This window comes from Topomyia yanbarensis, chromosome 3 (assembly GCF_030247195.1).
Source record: "Topomyia yanbarensis strain Yona2022 chromosome 3, ASM3024719v1, whole genome shotgun sequence".
NCBI classification, from domain to species: Eukaryota; Metazoa; Arthropoda; class Insecta; order Diptera; family Culicidae; genus Topomyia; species Topomyia yanbarensis.
Window position 1 is genome coordinate 274,815,207 of NC_080672.1, and position 24,797 is coordinate 274,840,003.

A 24,797-nucleotide genomic window follows, 5' to 3' on the forward strand; every position below is an offset into this window, starting at 1 on the left:
AAACAAGGAGACGGTAGCAGATCTGTATACCCGACTGAAGCGCGAAGCTGCACGAGTAGGACTGAAGTTAAATGTGTCTAAGACGAAGTACATGCTGGCTGGCGGAACCGATCGCGATAGCAGTAGTATTACGATCGACGGCGACGAGTTCGAGGTGGTTGACGAGTTCGTCTATCTAGGCTCATAGTGACTGCGGACAATAACACCAGCCGGGAGATCAGAAGGCGTATTATCTCTGGAAGTCGTGCTTACTATCCACAAAACTTTAAGATCCAGAACGCTTCACCACCGCACGAAATGCGCCATGTACAACACACTGATTCGACCGGTGGTTCTCTACGGGTACGAAACGTGGACAATGCTCTGCAAGCACTCGAAGTCTTCGAAAGAGGGATGCTGAGAACAATCTTCGGTGGTTTACAGGAGGATGGCGTGTGGAGGAGAAGGATGAACCACGAACTTGCGCGACTCTATGGTGAGCCAAGTATCCGGAAAGTAGCTCAAGCTGGAAAGATACGGTGGGCGGGGCATGTTGTGAGGATGCCGGACAACAACCCCACCAAGTTGGTTTTCACCTCCAACCCGGCAGGTACAACACGGAGAGGAGCGCAGCGTTCCCGGTGGCTGGACCAAGTGGAGCAGAACTTGGCGAGTATCGGGCACCTGAGAGGTTGGAGACAAGTAGCAACTGACCTAGTGACGTGGCGGAATATTGTGGAACAGATTAAATCATGCTAATATGATGTATAATCAGGAAATAATAATAATATAACCCCTTGAAGTAGAATCAAGTTCCTCCCAGGCTTTGAAATTTGAGTTTCAACAAAGGGTTCCATGAACATCAGTTTATGTCCCCATTCTACAAACAGAGACTCACTCCAATGCTGGACTACTGTAATTTTCTGCTAGGGTTGACTGGATTTTTACAGTTTTCGACATTTTAGATATTCTTAAAAGTCTTATACTTTTTTCCTACAGTGAGCACAATTTTTCTACAGTTAACTCCACCGATGGCAATGTCTTTAAGAGAGGACATAATTCGAAAATGTATAGACATATTAGAAGATGGTCACTCAATGGGATTTTTAGAGCCTTTAGTGAACAAGAGAGTGTAGAAATCAGTCATGGCCGATGGCATAGCCCTCTTTAGCATTTATTCTCGAAGCGTTCCTCAAAAGAATCGAGAGATCATGCGAAGTCTTCCCACAGTAGGACGACTTTTCAACATCGTCATTGCAAAAATCATTTTCACGATTCTGTCCGAATTTTGCACACCGTGTCTTGTTTCTACAATATATCATCAATTGTTTGCAAATTTGGCAGTTCGTACCCCGCGGTACAAGAAGGCGAACAGGTTGACGAACCCAGTTCAAATAAGATGTTTTAGTATACTCCTCGATTTTTTGCTGAATGAACATGCTGGCAGTGCAGAATTTTCACTAACTGAAGCAAAGGGTTCTTGAAGCAGCCAAGCCCATACTTCAACGGATCTTCACAAAAAAGGCCCATGTCGGAGACTACACCATCAGTCTCTGCTTCCCGCGCTGGTACGTAGACAGGATATTTCGTTGTAAAAAAACTCGCAGCTACCAATCATATTTACCTGTTCAATAGTTATCTGGTCGGATAATGGCGACATCCGTCACGGCGGAGTATAGTTTAGTTAAATAACGCGATATATCGATGATGTTATATGGCTATTCTTTGGCCATGAAGTAGACCATCCAGAATCAGGTTGTATTAGATGGAGATGAGTCTGAGAGAACGGCAGTATTTTTTTTGTTGTGAAAACTAGCAAATTGAAAGCTATTTTTTTGTGAAAAATAGTAAATTGAAAGCTCATTTAGCTATTGTTTTAATAACAAAATATGTATTTAGATTTCTTCTAAAAACGCAGATAGCAAAATGAGATAAAACTTTGATGTAACATTTAAAACAATCTAAAACTTTGCGGCAAAATAAGATTTTAATTTGATGCTATTATCAAAATACGAATTCTAGTTGTTGTAATTTTGATGTTCGACTTTGTTCAGGTAGTTTTTGAATGGCAGTTATCGTGTTTTTTTTCAGAGACGTTCTATAAAAAGCTTCGTCACTGAGTCGCTTATCTATATATTTGCATAAAAAATAACAGAATGGTAATGAAACGATACATTATGATGTACAAAAGCTTTGATCAATTCGCTTCACCCAAATTTGTAAAAAATCGCAAAAAAGTCATTTTTTTCGCGCTGAAACCCTTAAACGAAAAGAAGCGCCTTGCAAAGCACAACTACTTTCTTGAAGGGGTAGGCATAGTGTAGTTGGTAAACCGATTGCCTTGTACGCAGCTCACCTGGGCTAGATTCCTAGCCCCGCACATAGGGTTAGGGACTTTGCTAAATAGAGATTTTTCTAACCCGAAAATGAGACGAATGACTTCTATAATCGAAATGATAAAAAACTTTCTTGAAGATATTATTAGGCTAGATGGTTTAGTATTAGTAATTAATTAAAATTCCTGCATTGCAAGATATTTTGCTCAATTTCTCAGCTTGGGATCTTCAGCGAGGTAACGAATTCTCTACTGTTCCCAGAAATCGGGAACCGGCGTAGTTCAGTTCCTAATAATAAGTGAAATGATGGCTTAGATCGTCATCTGCAAATATTTCGGGGGCTGGTTAGATTGTAAGGGTCCCTAGATGCATTACATTATGTACAGTAATGTTTCGATTATATCACGGTCGGTCTGTATTTTAGCGTGATATATTTGAAGCGTGATATATTCAAAACAAACAAAAAATTACATTCAAGCATTAATCCATGTATTTATATTAACAAAAAGTATTAAAAAGTTAAAGTTAGTCAAAAAGAATAAATCATAGTAGGGTACTGAGCCTATTTTTGCCATGTTTCTATTATCACACTATCCATTTGAAGTCGTTGGTTAGAGCAGCGTCCGCCATCTTTGTTCAACGTATTGGGTCAAATAGATAATTTTTTCCCACAGAGTTTCACTTTTCGTATCCCGTACTGTTTATTAAAATTGTTGAACCACCCAAAACTAAACTTGAAAAAATCTGGCACGTTAAGGTTTTGGGCAAATATCTAGACTATTAAAACAGTGTATTCGAAGGGCCTACGATTCCCGTTGTTTCAACATCCATAGAAATAGTCCCATATCCAATCGTTGATGTTGTTCTTGCAAAAGAAAAGTATTCACATCAATTCAAGAGAAAACGCATATCTCGGCATACCTACCATATCTTGCGTATGTTGTTTTTCTCATTATTTTGTTAGATTTTCCTGCGGATAACTAACAGTTAAAAAAGATGTCGATTTGTTTACCTGCTACACCAGACGGTCCCTTAAGGACACGGCAAATAAGTTACGAAGAATTCAAAACAAAAATTGGAATCAGCCGAAAGATGTTTGGCCTATCCTAGTCATTGCAACAACGCTTTTGGTAAAACATGATTTTGAGATTATTCACGTTTAAAGCTTCGCGTAACGCCCTCTGCTCACGGTGAACAGCGCCATAACTTTGCTTCTACTACTTAGACCTTTATAAAAATTTAAGATATATTCTAAAGAACCTATACTTTAAGATAAAAGAATAAAAAAGTTGGACTTTTTGACCGACCTCATCATATATAAACCCTTAACGCAATAGTCCGAAACCCAATAATGAGCTCATTACCCTACATGTAAATCAGCAAATCAATTGTAAAAATATCTTAAAAGTGCCAGGACACAACCTGTGGCTTAATTTGATCAAAACGTAGTGTGCCTTGTCTGTTTTCCAAAAAGCGTGATATAATTGAGATAATTCCGTGATATAATCGAGGGTGATATAAACGAGTATTGATATAAACGCATAGTGATATAATCGAAACATTACTTTATCTGAAATAGAAATGACAATAAAGTATCAACTTTCTCCATACAACCACCAGGTACATGGTAGGATGCATACTAGACAGCCCAGAGAAAATACGAATTTTTGAAAATTCAATGTGTCCACCCCTAGGAACTTCTGTTCTAAATTTGAGCTATATCGGACATGTCTAGCTACCAGACCAACGCACTTGAAGTTTGTAAAGCATAGGATAATAGATTTTATTGCCTACAACTTTGTCGAAAACAGCAAATAAATCCATCTTTAGTAGGGGAAGTTATTAATTTTTTAACGCAGTGATTTCCGAGTCAGTTTTACATGTTAACTAAATCGAATGAAAAGTATAAACTCAAGAATAAGCTTTCAAATGAAACCTGTTTTACCCCAACTTTTGTCTTCAAGCTTTAATATTTTGAAAATAAAACTGTATTCAACCTGTTTACAAAGATAAAGAATGTTGTGTCGAGGTCTATTGCGATATCGGATACGTTGTCTGGTCGTGCAGTTTTTATTTAATAGATTTCTTGACGATTCGAGGAAAAAATTTATCTTATTCTTGGAACTGTCAAGACTCTTATGTTGGGATAAATCCATTTCTACCAACTTAATAATTATTCTTGCTAAAAGTGATAAGGAAACGCTGAACTGTGCTCCTGTGCCTGAAACATCTCAAATTGTCACCTACAGTCTTAATAAATGTATTTTGACCAGCCAGCCAGTTTCTAGTGTTTTATCAAATTGTAAAACTATAGTAGAAACCATTTTAAAAATGTAAAAAAGACACATCAAGCTAATGCAACAGGCCGCGTCAAATAAATAGTCTGAATAAACGAAACACAAGCCTCTGTGCAGTTAGAATACAATTGGCTGGAGGAAGCAGGACGCAAGTGCAATGTTTATAGTACAGAATGTATGGATAACTGCGAGACCTCGTTGGGAGTGTACACTGTTGCACTATGATGCCGGTGGGCTATCGATTTTTTTCGCGATCAAGGACAAGGTCACGTATACTGTTATAGAGTGGTATTGTAGAAAATGTATTGCTTTTGGCACATAAGTAATATTCCTGTATTGTAATATGTACATCTTTTAAATTTACATGCTACATATTTCCGGTCCTCATATTTACATCGAAGATCTTTGCTAGTATACTGCGTTAAGGTTAATAGTCAATGTTATATGTGTTTGTTCGAATGTTAGTTAAAATATCAGAAATCAATTATTTGGTTTTAATTGCTTAGTCGCATAAACAAACAAGTTCCAATAGTCAGTTTCGAGGAAAGTGTTCTGATTGAAGGTACTCTTACGCCTACATTATCCGAATTAAAACCGTAATGTCCGATGGAGTTGCTTTAAATTCAAAAGTTCATTCAGTAGACAAGTTAATTCAGCTTGGTCCGAGAGACATACCCAAAATGACGCTCCTCCGCTTATCAAAATAATTTACGATCGAGACACGACACAATTTGAAGGCTCTAAAACCAATTTTAATCTTCTTGTGATTCAGTTGTCTAATAAAATCGTAGATTGCACAAGTTGTTTATATTATTTCGCATCTATCAGCTAAATTTCGAGCTATTAATGAACCATTAAAACCGTTTATTTTTTCCGGCACACAGGCCTGCTGATAACGATGCTTTTCAAAATTCTTGTACTGTCCAACACTGTTCGTCACCTACCAGACAGTGCTTAGCCCTGAACTTGACCAGAGGTGATACGGCACTCATGCTGCCTTCATCAATCGACGTCGTTCGGTACGCGGGAGGGATTACTACGTGTTATCACTAATATTCTGCGCCACTATTCCTCTTCCAATATTGGTTCGAGTGTCAACGCCACTTGACATAAATCACATCAAACCACTTCATACTGGAAAAATTCTTCGCGCTTTAGTCAACAGGACTAAACACAACACTGGAAGGAAAGCTACCTTCATTACTTCAAGGACCGACCGGTATTATGAACGTGATTCACACGCGACCGCTGAACACAATTAAGCCGGTGAAGAGTATAGCAAGGAGGTGCCCATTTCCGGTGCCATCAACGCAACAACTACTACCAGACACGCCAAGCGTCCGGTTCTTATCTGCAACAGTTCTAAATAGTTCGAAGCTATGACTAGTGCATTGGGCTGTATTTGCCGCCCAGAAGGTATTTGTTTAGTCTTCGTTGTGTTTTTATTCATATAGGGTGATATGCCTATGTTGACAGAAGATGGCACACTATTTCGTAATTTATTCCACCTACAATAGACGAAATACACATGCATTACTTTATACGCGTTAAATAATAGAAACCAAATGTGGGCTGATAATTGCGAATAACTCGTATTTGAGTCAATCGATAATTCTAGTAGAGTGCCCTAACTTTCATCATTTTATTTACACCAATACGTTAGGTAAAGCTAGTGAGCGCTAATCAAACATTTGGCTTTAAATTCGTAATATGACAAAAAGAATAGGGTGAAAAGAGACTGGATATCTTACCCCTATTGGCTATCTATTCCAGTGTTTTACAAACAACACGAAGTATAACGACTTTCGATATTATATCTATGAAGGTGTTTGTGTCCATGCCAGCTGTCTAGGGTGAAGGTTGTGAACGACGACCTGGCGGGAGGATAGAAACGTACCAAGCGGATAATTTACGTTTCATTTTCAGCAGTTGGACTACAGTCAGGATTCTTACGGTTCGAAGTCTCATACCCAAATTGGCAGCAAACAAAATCGTAGAAAGATATCAAAATGAAACAGTTTTTGGATATATTTTTTTAAAAAGTAAATTATTAATCGAACCTATAGCACCAACTACCAAGTTCCTGACTGCAAAATATTTTCTGAAAGTAGCAATGATAACGCTCATGCCGAATTATTTGTTTAGCGTTCGATGCTGTTTTCTGAATGTTGAACTACCACCACTCGCTATTTCTATGGCATTGCAATGGTGTTATTTTTATCAGCATTAATTCCAAACACAATGATCCGTTTTTGTCGGTCTCCGATTTTGTCCGCCCGATTTCGTGCATTCCCGATCTGGCCAGCTTATTGCATTCAACAAAATGTTACACGGAAAAAATCCGTTCATAAATTCATGAACAAAAGATCACGATTTCGTAAACTGAAAGATTTTTGAAAACCGTGACCAAGCTCCTGAAATTATGAATAATAAACCTCGTATTCATGAAACTATTTGTGTTTTCAAAAAACTAGTTCGCCCCAAATATACACATGGCGTACCATTGGAATATTTGGTTAGGTAACTGTTGTTGTTCCCTGTACATGTTTAGTTTTTGTTGTGATTCTTGTTCATGAGTTGGGAATACACAGTCGACAGTCAAACGTTGTTCATGATTTAAAGAGCTTATTCGCGATTCTTGTGATTTCTCATCACGTTACCGTACTATTTATTCATGAGTTTTTATCGGATTTTTCTGTCAGACTAGCGAGATTGAAGTTCATCATTTCAGGATCTTAGTCGCGGTTTTCGTAATTTTTATTCACGTTATCGTGAAATTTAAGACATGAGTAGAGTGATTCACGTTCATGATTTCAGGATCTTAGTCACGATTTTAGATATTTTTGTCACGAGTTGTGTGATTTGTGTTCATGATTTCAAGAACTTAGACATGATTTTTGTAACTTCTGTTCATGTTATCGTGATATTTTAATCATGAATAGAGCAATTCATGTTCACGATTTAAGAACTACTGGTCGCTAGCCGCTGGCCATTTCAAATGATTCCACGAATAATACTCCAAATTTTGTAAAAGAGTTCACGTAAAAATTTCATTACCATGTTACATGAAATTGTAAATGATTGGGGATATCTTCTAAATATCACCAGCACGCAAAATAGATTGTAAATCATGTACTAGGAATCATGAACCAGTTAAGGAAAACATAAATAATATTTTTTGATTTCGTGAACTTTTTCACGAAAACGAATGGTAAGTTGTGACTAGGTATCATGAACCAGTTCACGAATACATGAATAATATTTCATGCTTTCGTGAACTATTTCTACTATTTTTTTAATATTTGATGATTTTGTGAACTATTTGTCGAGCACGGATATTGGATCATGGCTAAAATATTACATATCATGATTTAGTTCACGAGGATTGAATGGATCCATGAATAAAATCCCGAATTTCGTGAAATTGTTCACGAGAACACAACCAGATTTTTTTTTGATTTTGACGAATTTTGCGCCAAATCGTATTCAGAGTTGGCAGCACCCTCTCAGATTCTAATGAAACTTTCTGTACATGAAGACTTTGTCACAAAAAGCCACTTTGTATATTTTGTTTTTCCAAAAATGATCTAGACTGTCTTTTGAAAAGGGCCAAACTTTTTTTCCCAATTTTTTTCTATAGTCTAAAAATGACAAATCCTACAAAATAATGTCGTAGGAGTGGTTTTCACAAAATTAGTCAAACTTTAGAATAAAAATATTAAAAAAAATCTTCATTGACTCCTACACTGGAAAAAATCGATTTTAAAAATTTAAAAAAAAACCATTTTTGATTTGGATGAAATTTTGTTACAAGATAGATAATTATGTTCCCTACCTACCGTCAAAAATTCAAGTTGGGCACTTTTGAGGAAAAAAAGTTATTTGCGTGGCATAAGCACGGTATACTTCGTAGATTTCAGACTGATGACTCTCATTTCCATCCAGACTACTTGAGGAGCATTGTTTGGGAATAACAATTGATCCAGTCCAAGCGAGAGTTTCGCTTGAGAGCCACCATTGCGGGCCACGACCATCTTTACCGTAACTTGGGATGAGAAAGGAAGTGTTGATGTGGTACTTACTAAACGGAAGGCCCTGACTCAGTGACACTCCCATAAGTACCACGGATTGGGTAGTGGGTGGGTTGTTAGTCAGGATTCGCTTCTTTTGAGGAAAAAAAAGTTATCTGAAAGAAAACTTTTCCTTGTCCAAACTGATTTTTTTTCTTCAGTGTATTTTTATCGAAAACTAAACCAATGAGAAGATATTGTCTAATTTAGCAACTAAGCATATTTTTATTAAGGGGTTAACTACTTTTTCATTTTTCATGAAATCGAAATTTTTTATTACTTTATCTGAAAGTACAACTCCTTGCGAATAGTTTCCCAAATTTTCATAAAGATCCAACAAATAGATCGAAAGTTACAGCGCTTCCAAGCGCGCTTCGTCTACCAAGAGCAGTGGTAATTTGAAATTTTAAACTCGATTTTCTCGAAATGTCGTTTTACTTAAAATGGTTTTTCCGTGATCACGATTACCGAAAAACTACTCAATAAATTTTCTTATTTTTTTCAATTGATCGTAATTAATTCCTTTTTTATTCATAAATTTTTGTTTCATGGATAAGAATTTTTAATACAATTTTTAGAGCTTAAAACAGCGATTTTTTACTGAAAACGTTCACGAATGCAGGACAAAATTATTATTTATTCAACTAATCGTTAAGGTACGAGAAATAGTCATATACTAATATTTTTTTTTTGAGTTTTGGGCTTTTAGACGACCAATCGCGATCACCGCAAACCTCTTAAATAAAAAAGGGTTTCGGGGAAAAAGCCATAACTCCGCCAATTATCAATTTATTTTTATAAACTTATGCTTGTTTATTTTACTGAAAAGTGTACTACCAAAATATTATAAGTTTGATGTAATGAAGTCATTCCTTTATTGCTTTACTCAAATTATCAAACTTTCTTGACATTTTTATCACTAAAAGGTATGTAACCCCTTAATTAAGAATCCCATTGAAACGAGTTTATGTCGTTAAACAAATATTCCATATATTACTTTTTTGCTTTCTTGTTTGGTGCTGAGGAAGAATTAGAGAAAGAAATAACCACCACAACATTATGTATTGAGTTTTACATAATTATTTATTTATTTTTATATTTTACATTTGTCTTAAAACTATCTTCATGCATGCTATTTTGTTTTATTTCTATACTTGGAAAATATTTTTAGTTCATCTACTGAATTAGAATATCTTTTCGTATCTACTTTGCCCCCAGGAATAGGCACAAAACTGGGGAATTTTTGAGTTCCAGGTATTGTTTTGGCATTATTATAGAGTTCTTTTGACATTTTGTTGTGCTATTCAGTGAATATGTAGCAGAAAATTAATTTTGTGATATTTTTATCAGTTTGTTCAACTGTCCAGTTATATAACTCTAGGGGACTTGTTATGGTATTTCCATAGTCGCGATCAAGACTAGCTTTTTTCCATTCGCTTGAGAGTGCCAGCAATAGCATCACAGGGTCCTTTTCCATGGGATGCTGCAACAAAATGCCATTCTGCGCTTAAGGTTGCAGAGAGAATCGGCAAAAATCAGAAACGAAAAAAGCAGTTTTTTCCAAACCGAGTGTTAGATCTTCATAAAAATCAATCAGCTGTACTGTAACAACATTTTACAAAAGCTGATTGATTTTTATGAAGATCTAACACTCGGTGTGGAAAAAACTGCTTTTTTCGTTTTCGATTTTGGCCCATTCTCTCTCCAGCCTTAACTCGTACTTTGACTGGAATGTACACAAAGTTTTTCTTATTTTTGTATTGTGCTGCTGCTCCAACAGACATAAAATAAATTTTAGAAAAGTTTGTCAATTGTTTCATAAAATTTATAAGTTTTGAGAGGAATAAATGAACTGCAGTCTTCAAGTCTTCCAGTCTTCTTGTCTTCCAGTCTTCCAGTCTTCCAGTCTTCTTGTCTTCCAGTCTTACAATCTTCCAGACTTTTAGTCTTCCAATCTTCCAATCTTCCAGTCTTCATTCAAGTTTGTTATGAATATATACCAAATTCGTTATTGATACTTTTTGCATGTATCAGACAACTAGCAGCTGGGAAAATGGATTCTGAGATGATCATGACTTTCATTGATTTAGTTTTCGACAAAAATACACTGAAGAAAAAAAATTCAGTTTGAACAAGGTAAAGTTTTTTTCAAATAACTTTTTTCCTCAAAAGTGCCCAACATGAATTTTTGACGGTAGGTAGGGAACATAATTATCTATCTTGTAACAAAATTTCATCTAAATCAAAAATGGTTGTTTTGTAAATCGACATTAAATTTTTAAAATCGATTTTTTTCCAGTGTAGGAGTCAATGAAGAATTTTTATCATTTTTTTCGAAAATTTGACTAATTTTGTGAAAACCACTCCTACAACATTTTTTTGTAGGATTTGTCATTTTTAGACTATAGCCATTTGAAAAAAAATTGGTAAAAAAAGTTTGGCCTTTTTTAAAAGATAGTCTAGATCATTTTTGGAAAAACAAAATATGCAAAGTGGCTTTTAGTGACAAAGTCTTTATGTACAGAAAGTTTCATTAGAACCTGAGAAGGTACTGCCCATATTTGTTTGAGTTTTCGCGAAATTCGTCTTTTGTGTTCTAATATTCCTATATCTATGAAAAACATCATGAGTCAACCTTTGTTTTTATGAATAATGTTCATAAAGCTACTGAATATCGAATTAGAAATAGCATGACGGAAACCGTGACTGAAGAAATAACTTGGCGGAACCGTGCGATCTGAAAACTAGAACTAAAATTGTAGCCCTTGATAACACGCTACCTCAAAGTGATTATTTCGATATCGACTTTTTCTAAAAGTGACCTCACAGTGAGCAACTTATTTCGGATACCGTTGGACTCATAATGGCCAGTGATTGAACAAAGGATTTTGATTTGCCTCATTATTAACAATCTTAATGCCAAAAAAACAAATTAGAAAGCTCTCAATACCTATTTTTTGGGAAAATCGGCATCATTACTTGTATTGAAAACTTTAAATGCGTTTATTTTCGAAATCACTATTTGTTTAAATTTTTTCTAATGTGATAGATAAATTATTTACATAAATTTTATATCAATGGCTGAACCAAATAAAATCGTTGTTCTTGTTCATCCCTCTTCGCCACAAAGAAAAACTGTTAACTGTCACTCCACTACACCGGTGTCAATCAATCGAAAACCCCAAAAAACCGTAAAAAACCCAGATTCAGTATTGTTGAATTGTTTCAAAAATTGTACTTGGTAAGTATATATAAGAGCACCTTTTTGCATTCATCGCGGTATCGGTTTGAATCGGAGTTTTCTATGTGATCGACCTCCACAACCCGTAACTCCGGTGCTGGAAGTCGGATGGAGATGGAATCTAATATCAGTTTCTGGGGACGCAACACCTTTCATTTGAGACTAAGTTGAGCAAATCTAGCCATTTTCGAGAAACCAATATAACCGTTATTCTGACTTTGGATGCTTCCGGATCCGTCGATGGTGGCCAGTGTGGCCAAAGAGACTTTGAATGACTGTTGGGGACCTAGATCTACAAATTCAACAGTTGTGTTTACATTTTGGAAAAAAAATCACCTTTTTACATTCATCGCAGAATTCGTTAGAATCGGGATTTGCTGCGTGATCGTACGTATCACCCTGTAATTCAGGAACCAGAACTCGGATCCACACAAAATTCAACAGCAGCTGATGGACCTTTCATTTAAAATTAAGTTTGTCAAAATCGGTTCAGAAAATTCCGAGAAACCGATTTGGAAAAATCAACAAATTTTGTTTTGTAACCATACTCTTCAACTCGTAATTCGGAACAAGACGTCGGTTGAAAATGAAATTCAATAGCAACCTATGGGAATATTATACCTTTCATTTGAATCTTAGTTTGTAAAAATCGGTTCAGCCATCTCCGAGTAACCGATGTGGACATTTTGTTAACAAATCCGCACATACACACACATACATACACACATACACATACACACATACATACATACACACATACATACATACACATATACATACACACATATATTTTGCGATCTCGGCGAACTGAGTCGAATGTTATATGAGACTCGGCCCTCCGGGCCTCGGTTAGAAAGTCGGTTTTTGGAGCAATTGCATAACCTTTCTATATAAGAAAGGCAAAAGAATAATATTTAATTAGCTTAATAAGCATGAGTTCAATGTTATCTTCATGTGATTATAATTTGCAAAGGTTGGTGGAATGCGTTTGAACGTGTAGCGAATGGGGGTTTAGTAGAGTGGGTGTGGAGGATGCGTCAGAAATCCTTCATCTTATTTCGGTATACGGGGTGGATGAAGGAAATCTGGGCGTGAGGGTGATCCAAGAAGAGGGGAGTGATGAAGGAGGGAGGTGTAAGGGCAAGGTGGGGAGGGGGGGGAAGGGGCGGCTACGCAATACTCAACTGCATATTTTGCCTTCCATTTGAGACTTGGTTTGAGAAAATCGGTTCAGTCATCACCGATGAACCGATGTGACTTTAATTGTGGAATATGCCCGGAATTCCGGACTTCCGGAATCGTCGATAGTGGACAATATATTCAAAGAATGTTTGATTGGTAATCAGTGATCTAGATCTACGATTAGAAGTAATTTGGTGACCATTTCAATAGTTTTTAGCCTCTGAGGTATTACGATTGTACCGATTTATATGGGAAATTCCAGTGTATCCTTACTAACACCCCTGTAACACCGGAAGCAAGAGTCAGAACCGAATGAAATTCAGCAGCAGTCAATGGCATTACTGTATCTTTCATTTGAAATTAAGTTCGTAAAAATCGGTAGAGAATTCGTTGTGGAATGGGTGTGATATTAGCTTAGGAACTTGGCGGGTTCCCCGAGGGCGTCATGAACCGTCATAGGTGGCCAATGTGGTCAAAGCTGCTTTGATTGATCATTAGTGATCCAGACCCGCAAACTAGAGTAATGTTACATCAATTTTAATATGTTTTACATCATTTGAACATTATGGTGGTACCAGTTTATATGGGAATTTGCTGTGTGACCGCACTCTTCAACCCGTAACTCCGGAACCGGAAGTCGGATCAACTAAAAATTCAATAGCAGCTTATGGGAGCGTTATACCTTTCAGATGAAACTAAGTTTGCGAAAATCGGTTCAGCCATCTCTGAGAAAATTGTGTGAGTTTAAATGACACACACACATACACACACACACACACATACATACACACACAGACATTTGCCGATCTCGACGAACTGAATCGAATGGTGTATGATACTCGGCCCTCCGGGCCTCGGTTAAAAAGTCGATTTTTACAGTGATTGCATAGCCTTTCTTTATATGAGAAAGGCAAAAAGGTGCGAAATCGGCAAAGTCCCAAAAAGTCGATTTTTATAAAAAAAATTTTTTCGAGATAACATAAAATTTCGACGTTTCATGCATTTTAAAGATGTTTGGCATCAAAAATACGAATTCGATTTCTGAAATTTCATGGTCCCCCCTTTGAAAAAAAAAATAGAGTTCCGACTTATATGGGAATTTCATATGTGACCGGACGATTTAGTCTATATTTCCGGACCCATATAAGCGATCCGTGCGAAATTCTATTGACATCTGTGGGGATATTATAGCTATCATTTGGGACTAAGTTTGTGAAAATCGGCCAAACCATTTCCGGGAAACTGATGTGAGTTCGTAAATTTTGAAAGATGGCCGCTTTTCCCGGGCACTTCCGGCACCATCTATGGTGGTCAATGTAGTCAACGAAAGTTTGGTTGGCCGTCGGTGATCTAGAACAGCAAATTTAAGTTGTTTGAGAGACATTTTAGCGAAATTTTTACCTTTTTTGCTTTCATCGGAGTATCGGTTTGAATCACAATTTGCTATGTGATCGCACGCCACAACCTGTAACTCCGGAACCGGAAGTCGGATCGGGATGAAATTAAATAGCCATTTGCGGGGATACAATACCTTTCATTTGAGGCCAAGCTTAGTCGAATCGGTCTAGCCATCTCCGAGAAACCGATGTGACTGTTATTCTGAATTTAGATACTTCCGCCGGGGCTTCCGGAACCGATGATGGTGGCCAATGTGGCCAAATAGACTTTGAATGGATGTTAGTGACCTAATACTACAAATCGAAGCAGTTGTGGTCATATTTTGGAAAGTTTTTAACCTTCATACATTCATTGCAGAATTTATTAAAATCGACATTTTCTGCGTGTTCGTACTCATCACCCTGTAATTCCGGAACCGGAAGTCGGATCCATTAGAAATTCAATAGCAGCCTATGGGAACGTTGCACCTTTCATTTGAGACTAAGTTTGTCAAAATCGGTTCAGCCATCTCTGAGAAAAACGAGTGACATTTTTGGTCACATACACACACATACGCACATACACTCACACATACATACATACACACATACATACACACACAGACATTTGCCGAAATCGACGAACTGAATCGAATGGTATATGTCACTCGGCCCTCCGGGCCTCCGTTAAAAAGTCGGTTTTCAGAGCAATTGCAATACCTTTCTATTGAGAAAGGCAAAAAGGTTTTTTCAACACCGTTTTTGAACGATGCTGAATTAGGAACTTTTTGACGGCTTCTCGTGACGTTGTGCATAGCTTATTGAGAATACTCAATCCAACATATACGAAAACGTTGAAGTGGAAAAGCTTATTTTCGACCGAAAGTGGGATTGGGTGAAAACTACAAAGTTCTTAAGATTCATACCATCCACATTTTCATCCAATTCTAATGATCTGAAGTTTAAAATTCGTGTGAATAATTTATCTATCACATTTCATTCTGAAAACATGAAAAAAATCTTCTGTTGTAATTTGTAATTTTTTGTAATTTTCAAAAATGTTCAAAAATTCTGTTTTTTTCGACTTTGGTCGCAAGTAACTTTTTCTCGCAACTTAATTTTTTCTTATAAATTATGGTAATAAATATCGATTCAGCAGTTTTGAAATTATGAATGGCCGTACCTTTTGAATAATTACAATTTTTTGGACGCTGAAGTCTACTGACGAAATAAAAAAAATATGTGCCTAATTTTTCTGATACAGGAAATTCAATAAGTTTTGTAAAGCTTAGGCTTGAAGTTAGTCGATGAACTACGAAAAATAGAAAAAAAGTTCGAGTTTTAGAAAATGGCTTCATGAATCTAAATTTTAAAATATTTTACTGTAAAATTCGCTCACTTTTCATCAAAATAATAATAATTTTTATTCAGTTTTCTGTGGTTCATCGACAGGCTACACATATAGAGATCCTAAAAAAATCATGTAAATTTGTTGATTAGTTTTTGAGTTATCGTGTTCGCCAATTTGAAAAACGCGGTTTCGAGAAAAACGCTCTTAAAGGGTGTCCTACATCAAATTGCATCACGGAAAAAACACTGTAGAATAACCCATCGGGTATTTTTTCTTGAAAATTTGGGTAGAAGTAGTTTAGAGTGTATTGTTTACACTGCATTTTTATCGCTATCAGTTTTTCCAAAATTATTGCCGATAAATTGAAATCTGCGTGTGTTATAGCAAATACGCGCGTGGAATGCATGGCTGTTTAAAACAAAAGAAATTCAGCGTGGCCATCGAGAGACCTTTGTAGAGGTTCAATACTAACAATTAAGGTTGCACAGAGAATGCGTAAAATTCGCAAAAGAAAAAAGCAGTTTTTTTCCACACCGTATGTCAGATCTTCATAAAAATCAATCAGCAGTACAGTAACAACATTCTACATACGCTGATTGATTTTTATGAAGATCTGACATACGGTGTGGAAAAAAACTGCTTTTTTCGTTTGCGAATTTTACGCATTCTCTGTGCAACCTTAAGCGGATAAAAAAGAAGTCTATTATTTTTGTCATCTACACCAGCCGCCCCCCTTAATGTACAAAATGCTTCTTATCAACGCATTCACCAAATCACCATTCAAATAATCGGACACACTGATAGGGTTTCGACGATTTTATGATAGAGTATGACGTAGAAAAATGTAAAAACTTCGTGCATATCGCGATCCACCAACGGTTCACCAACAAGACTCAGATAGTGAGAAATTACGATAAGAGACGAATATATTACCGTTCACGGTTGTTTAAGACTACTAAACATTGATCGGCAGGCGATAGGCGTTCAACCATTTACTAGACATTCTGGAGTCGTTCGATGAATGACGACACTGCACTGTTCTCAAAAATTACTTATCTTACGAGATCACAAAAAACGAGATTTTATGCTTGTTTATTAGACGTCAATTGCTATCATCAGTGCCATTCGATTGTTGAAATGCGTGTGGGACTCTGGGGTGATCTGCGGTAAAACGCATTTCCAACTAATTTTGTTTTTTAAGGTGGTTTGTTTATAGGTAAATAATGAATCTGACAAAATATCAAAAGTTAGCAGCTGAACACTAACTGTTAAATATAACTCAAAATATGCTTGCTGTTTTTTACTAATACCCACATTTCTACTTTTCACGCCAATTTAGTCTGCATCAATACAAAGGTAAAAACGTTTTGACGTTATTTTTTATTTCATTCTAACTCGAGCGTTTGCTATAAAGCAACAACTTGACAAAATGCTAGCTTATATCCGGATCCAGCGCAAAAGGGTGCAATTTATACACCGTTATCCTCACAATGTCAAAGTTAAATGATGGAATACTTGGTATCAGATATTAGCTTCTTATTATCTCGCAGGCGACCACTGATGGAAAACAACAACAACAAAATTACTGGAAATAGCCAGCACAAAATGTGACCAAACAATTGAATTAGATTTCGCATTTCACTTGAATGTTTATTGATCGATTGAAGCATGGTTTAGATAACTAGCGGAGCACGTGTTTCAAGACTCACCGTAACTAAAGGGCAGTGCAATTTGTTCCCATTAGCTTCGAAGGATGAGGATACTATTTTCAGGTGATTGTTTCCATTTTGAACCATAAATTAGAACTGTAACAATGAAATGTCCATTTTTGACATATTAATTGTAAGTATTGAATCTCTACAAAAGTCTTGTGCATTCTCGGTGGTCACGCTGACCTTCTTTTGTTTTAAACAGCTATGTATTTCAATGATTTCAATCTATCGGCGCAACTTTAATAGCGTTTTTTCTCAAAACCGCATTTTTCAAATAGGCGGACACGATAACTCAAAAACTATTCCACGATTGTACTTGATTTTTTTTATGAAAATGCATAGTAACTGTAACCAGTCGATGAACCACGGAAAACTGAATAAAAAAATGTTTCTCCCCATTATTTTGAAGAAAAATGGGATAATTATACTTAAAAATATGAGATTTTTTGGTTTTTATGATTTCATTTTTTATTGTTTTTTTGGTTCATCGAGTATTTACAAGTCTAAGTTTTAAAATTTTTATTAAATTTTCTATTTCAGACGATTTTATCAAGAGTTATCGTGTCCGGTTTTTGTTAGGATTTATGTGTTCGATGCGTTACGGTTTTCTATAATCCCAATCTGACAGTTTCAGATTTCTTTTAAAAGTTGAAGGAGTCAAACAGTTTGATTTATATGCATACATACCAACATTTGTCGAATGATTTATCTAACGCTGCCATTCAGGACGCGATTGAACAATCGAGTTTCAGATCGATTGGTTTACATATCCATGTACAGGGTGTTTTGATCATCATTATCTAGTAGTTAAGAGGATTATATTTGGTGAAAATAATCCTTGTATAGCTAGTCTGGCCGCGACAGTGTTTTCGGGATACTTTTAACAACTATCAAGGTGTGTCATTTACTACTATGACTTTAGTGATTAACCCTCCTCAAAGTGAGATTTTTCAATATTTGTTTTCTGGTAGTAGAAATGAAATGACGTCTTTGGAACAGTTGCTAAGATTGCTGTCTCGAATATCTTTGCTGAGCACACTAAGTATCTTCATTAAACTCTTTAGAGGTTAATGTTCGTTATATTTGGATGACTCCCAAAAATATATTTAATATATAATATATAAATATTTTTTCAATTATCATTCCTACGAGTTTTATATATTCTACGAAGTTGTTCCAACCGTCAAAATACACATTTTTCATTAACTTACAGTTGTTCCTACCTCGAGTATTTTCGAATATATTGGAGGTTTTTTGGAAAACAATAATCACCTATACTGCCGTGATCCGCATAACAGTCCCATTTGCTATGGGTTTCCTATGCAGGTGGGACTGTTATGCGGATCACGGCAATATAGTTCTACTGGGAGTATAGAGAGACAAATGAAATCCATTAAGTTTTACAGGGTTGATATAGCACTTATAATTGCAACTAGAACTGGCTTAGTTATTACTTTTAATACTTTTGGGGTCATCCACAAACAATGGTAATAAATAGAGATTTGTGGTCTTCAGTAAAGATGTCCGCAAAATTGCAAAAATTCTTTGACATTTCTGTAGACTTCATTTTGTTTTACATATTTGAAAAAAAAAATGTAACAAATATCTCATTTCAAAGGGGTTTAGTCACTATAACTATATCTTCAAAATGAAGTTTTTGGATAATCTTTGAACATCCCTGGAGACAACAATGCTATATCATTTCAGAATCGCCTTCATGAACAACTGATGAGCCTGAGCGTTTAGAGCAGAAGCAGCATCCAATGATTTTCGAATCCAACGAATTATGCATCAAAACCAACGCCAGCATCAAATGTTCTTTCCAGATCCACCAAAATTATTATGAAGCGCTATTTGAAAATTTCCCCATTCAAGCGTGATTCCATTGAATATCATTTGATTTGAGTTAACGGTTATGTCACAGACAATACCCACCCGCTTTTTGATTTTTGACTCTAGTAAACTAAAGGTTTTATGTTGGCGTAATACACAACATAAGTTGTTCAGTTCATTTATTATTTCAATTTTCAAGAATGCTCTTAAGCATTGTGTATAATCGTAGCAGCATGGAACTTACCTCTTTTGTATTGAAGCCTAGAAAAGACAGCTTTCTAACGTTATTATCCCGTCGACTCATTTTCGGTTATACAGTATACACTTGTTTTTGTTTAATCGAACTTGCACTACTCTTTCTAGATAATCACTTTTAAATTTTCTTTATCACTTTTTGCCCTTATCGCGTACTTCAAACACTTATGAACCAGGAGAAATCTGCAAATAGAAAGCAAAAAAAAAACATCGTTACCAATCAATAGAACTGTACAAATTAGTTGGATTGAACATTCATTTAAAAAATACCTAATAGAATCAGGATAACCAAACACAACCTGGAAGGATACTACAGGGAATTACACGAAAGTAGAACAATCCGTGACCAGCACGCAATTGTTACTGGGACCTGAGGAATAATTGCAATCCTAGTCCAGTACCAAGTTATCTTACCTTGTGGAAAAAATAAGCGAAAGAAGCCTCTGTCGGTGTCATCGACTCGATTATCTTAGCGAGGTGCCCACTTTAGCTGATAAAATTTTCGACTTCCACACATTTCCGTTCAACGGTGTTTTATATCGATACCCTACTATTTGGTGTGATAAAGTTTAAACAGTAGCACTTACAAGCTGATGCGACGTTATCTTACCTAGCAGTCGGGTGCGCTTCGCGGTCACCTCGTACCTACTTGTGTTTATTGAAAAGTGCGTCCAGTGTTTACGATTGCTTTATCGCGCGATCTGCGCGTTATCGAAAAGCACGTTGCCGAACTGAAGTCAAATATTTCAATTTGCAAAGAAAGTTTGCTCTCGCAAATTAAAGCACAGTGGCGTTACAACATGTGAATTCTTCGAATTAATCAATTGGTTTAAATGTTTTCGTACTAGTTTTAGGAGCATGCACGAAAATTATATGAACACTGTCGAAAGCAGTAGTGCTTAGATTTTCAATTTACCAAGTTTTTAAAGTCAAAACATTGAATGTAGATTATAACATATAAAAAGAGGTAGATTATAACATATACAGGGTGTTTGGTTCATGGTTAAGAATCTCTCGGGGGGTGATAGACTGCCAAATTTGGAGAAAAAAATTGTTCTACACATACCATCAAATCTCAATCATTACAAAGTTATTGAACTTTTTGTGTAAAAAACTTATTTGTCTTAAAATACCTCTAACTTTAAAAGTATACTTTGTATTTTAAATGTTTCAGTTCCACTCGGAAGGTGAGAAAATTTCCTATTGAATGGTGTTCTCATATCTTTTAAGTAATTAGTTTTAATTACCTTTTAGCTGTGAAGTAGTTAAAAGCTAGTGTTTTTGAGGAGGTTTTTGTTAATTTTCTCGAAATAATGAAGCATGATTATAGCAATATCCATTATCCAAAAGTTGGGTTTTAGGACGATTCATAATTTGTTCTTGGAAGTCATATTTCTATCTCTTCTCATTTCTTTGTAATTTCATTACTATACTTTTCCTGTAACCGACTTGCAAGTGCTTAAAAGACTCTAATCTAAAAAATATGCTTTATATCGTTATTTACAAGATTTCATTGGAAAGCTGAGAAAATGTCCTATCAACGTATGTACAAATATCTTTTAGTTAAGTGTACTAAATGATTTTTAACTAACGAAATAACTCAAAATTTGTGTTTTTGTAGAGTTTTATAATTATTCTAATTATTAATCAACAAAATTTATCGTTACTATTGTTCATTTGATACCCCTTAATGTTCTCTATAACTTTTTATTTGACGTTTTGTCTATATCTCTTTCCATTTTGCTGCTATTTAATAGTTAACACAGCATGAGCTCGCCACAAATGTAGTGGGTTCGAAATCGTTATTTTTGCATATGAAACGATGTGATAAAAACGATTTTGCGTCGAAACCAAAAGAGATAATTGAATGGAGTCAAAGAAAGAACTGTAGAACTTGCTGAGATGCATTATTTCCATGATAATAATGGTGATGTTTATTATTTACTATTAAAAGAAAAATAACGAAAATGCTAATAATAGCACTAACTTTAAACTAATTTACTTTTAAAAGAATACTAAATTCACTTAACTGAAAGGTATTAATACATTTTTCACTGTAAAATTTTCCTGGCTTTCGAATAAAAAGAAAAAAAGTACAATAAGTGCCATAATTTTTCAATTAGAGCTGGTACTAGTGAAAATGAGATAAAAATATCCAAGTTGAATAACCCAAAATCGTGAAAATAAGAAAAGGTAAGTGTATCATGACAAAGAACGAATTAAGCAGCTCATTAAGACTAACAATCTGAATTATTAAATTGATAAGGTTAACTATTAGGATTTTCAAGAAATGAACGAAAAATTGTTTAAAATTGTTTAATTTTCAATAAATTACTTTGAAAAGGCTACTTAAACTCATTAGCTGAAACATGTGAGGGCATCGCTCAATGCGAAATTTTCTCACCTTTCGAATGGAACTGAAATATTTAAAATACAAAGTATACTTTTAAAGTTAGAGGTATTTAAGAACAAATAAGTTTTTTACACAAAAAGTTCAATAACTCTGTAACGGTTGAGATTTGATGGTATGTGTAGAGCAATTTTTTTCTCCAAATATGGCAGTCTATCACCCCCCGAGAGATTCTTAACCATGAACCAAACACCCTGTAGATCGAAGCTTTCAGGCAGCAGTGTCTGCTAAGAACACGTGATATTGTAACAACTTATAATTATTATTATGTATTCTGTATTCATGTGCTTTTATTACCGTTTGGCTGATATTTACTCGAATTTAAGTATGTTTACAAACATGCCTTTAGCTTGGATTTAATTCCAAGATACCCTATTGGTTAGGATCTGTAATCGGTGCTAATGTGATATTGGATTAGTATTGACACATACAGTGCCACCTTGACATAGATTAGTAGTTGGCGATTTATTTTACACAGCACTAAAATTTTCTTGAGATTCTATTGAGTCCATTTTCGTCTTAAAACATGCATCAGTTTTATTATAGACAAGATTTATTTTAAAGTATCAGGAATCATGACATACTGATACGAACACTAAACTACAAGTCGTAGTCGAAATGCTAGTTTTGTTTTAATAGTGATTCGTGTGACTGTGTTCCATTAGGAGGTTGGTAACAGTCCACTATCTTTTCCGCACAAAACCAGCATAGATGCCGTGTGGCATCCGGCAGTTTAAATTAATTCATCCAAGAACCGATCTACTGGCTTCCTGCTCCTGTGTCGTAAGAGCCAGGTTCGGAAAACACGAGTTCTCAAGTCAAATTGTATCTTCGTGTCATGGACTGAATGGCTGGCGGAAATAAATTACGCCAGTAGTGCACGTAGTATCAAGGGGCTTACCCTGGCTGTGTCAAGCGAATCTTTGATACAGTGGCCTTTTATAGACTCAACAAGTCATGTGCATACTCATCTGACAAGGATGAAGTACTTAATTGTCTTATTGACACATACATTTTCCAGACTATACGGAGCCATCGCCGAAGACTACCCCTGAGTTTTCTAGGAAGTTGTATAATAGGGTGAGGCAAAATTATAGTTTTTTCAGTACAGCACGTTTTTGGTTCCATTTGGGGTACCAAATAACTGTTCAAAATTTGGGGTCGATTAGTTTTGACCCGGCGTAGCGCATTGCGTTTGAAATTTGTATGGAATTCTATATTTTGAAGCCCCCCACGCTTCACTACGCTCTATTTCCCAACAACCTATGCCCATGAAATTAAGCTAAGGCTTTCAATAATAATTCACCAAATGGTAAATCTTAAATGTATTATATTATTTTTTAAGCTATATGAAATATCATTGCTACACCCGCAGTGTTGGCAAAAAAATGATTTTTGGCATTTAATTCGATCTATCGAAATTTGAACAACTATAAATTGTTTGAGGGACATTCTAATACCATACATCGTTAAACAAAGTTGTTCAGTATATCTTGGTCTAAACTTCTATTTCATTGTTGGCATACTACAGAAAGAATTAAAAATGCAAAAATATTGTTTTTGTCGAAGAAATCTAAAATAACTCGAAAGAAAATCTAAAATAACTTCAAATGGGCTGCATTTTGAAAGATTAATTTTCATGAAAGGGCGTATTTTTGTTGAAAGAAAATCAAAATATTTTGTAATATTTTTCTTTAGAATATTTAGAAAATTACATTTATTACTGGAAAAAACTATGAAATTAAAAAAACCTAGTTAAAGTTGTTAAAAATACTTTTCAGTGATAGCTGCTTCATAATGCAACTACAATTTTCTCTATTTATAGGCCTGCATTAAGGAGGGGAGGGTAAGGCTTTTAGCGTGAACAAAAATCAATTTGTTCGCCATTTTTTTTTATTTAGGTGAAGCGAATCGATCAAAACTTATACATTATAATGTATAACTTCAATAACATTCTGTAATTTCTCCATGCAAAAATTTCGACCAGCGATTCGGTGGCGAAGCTTTTTGTAGAATGTCTCTGGAAAAGCACGATTTGCTGTTTAAACTAACATTCGAAAACTACTTAACCGATTTATTTCAATCTTTGCAAACACATTATATATAAAAAAAAACACTTAACCCGTACGTTGAGTTTTCGAGATATTTTTTCATGTAATGGGCCATAAAATGGCCGATTTTTTCGCAAAAATATTTTTATTTGAAATGAATAAGAAACCCCCTTAATGGAAAAAAATATCTCAAAACTGAACGTAGGGGTTAGGTTTATGAAGAAAAGCTATGCAATCACTCCGAAAATCGATTTTCCAACCGAGGCTCGGAGGGCCGAGTGTCATATCCCATTCGATTCCGTTCGTCGAGATCGCAAAATGTCTGTGTGTGTATGTATGTGTGTGTCAAATAAAGTTACTCAATTTTCTCAGAGATGGTTGAACCGATTCTCACAAACTTAGTTTCAAATTAACGGTATATTACTCCCATAAGACGCTATTGAATTTTTAGTTGATCGGACTTCCGGTTCCGAAGTTAAGGGTTGAAGAGTGTGGTCACACAGCAAATTCCAATATACACTGGTAACCCTATGATATCCGAATGATGTAATACATTTTAAAATACGATCAACATTACTTGGACTTGCGGGTCCAGATCACTAATGAACAAACAAAGAAGTTTTGACCACATTGGTCACCCATGACGGATCTTAAGGCCCCCTGGGAACTCGCTCCCGAGCTAATGCCACACCTATTTTCCAGCA

General features: G+C 35.6%; 1 protein-coding gene across 4 annotated transcripts in view; it reads right to left on the reverse strand.

Moving 5' to 3' along the window:
• Positions 1 to 24,797, reverse strand: part of LOC131690253 (anion exchange protein 3) — a 198,635-nt gene that overhangs the window by 117,740 nt on the left and 56,098 nt on the right. For 2 of the 4 annotated variants that reach the window (XM_058975856.1, XM_058975852.1), the window contains exon 2: positions 19,622 to 19,815. In XM_058975856.1, the coding sequence (XP_058831839.1) occupies positions 19,622 to 19,681 (60 nt within the window). In that variant the 5' untranslated portion in view covers positions 19,682 to 19,815. Of the gene's footprint in view, positions 1 to 5,556; positions 5,909 to 19,621; positions 19,816 to 19,902; positions 19,997 to 24,797 lie in introns of those variants that run through there. The other 2 variants (XM_058975853.1, XM_058975854.1) reach the window with 2 other exon arrangements.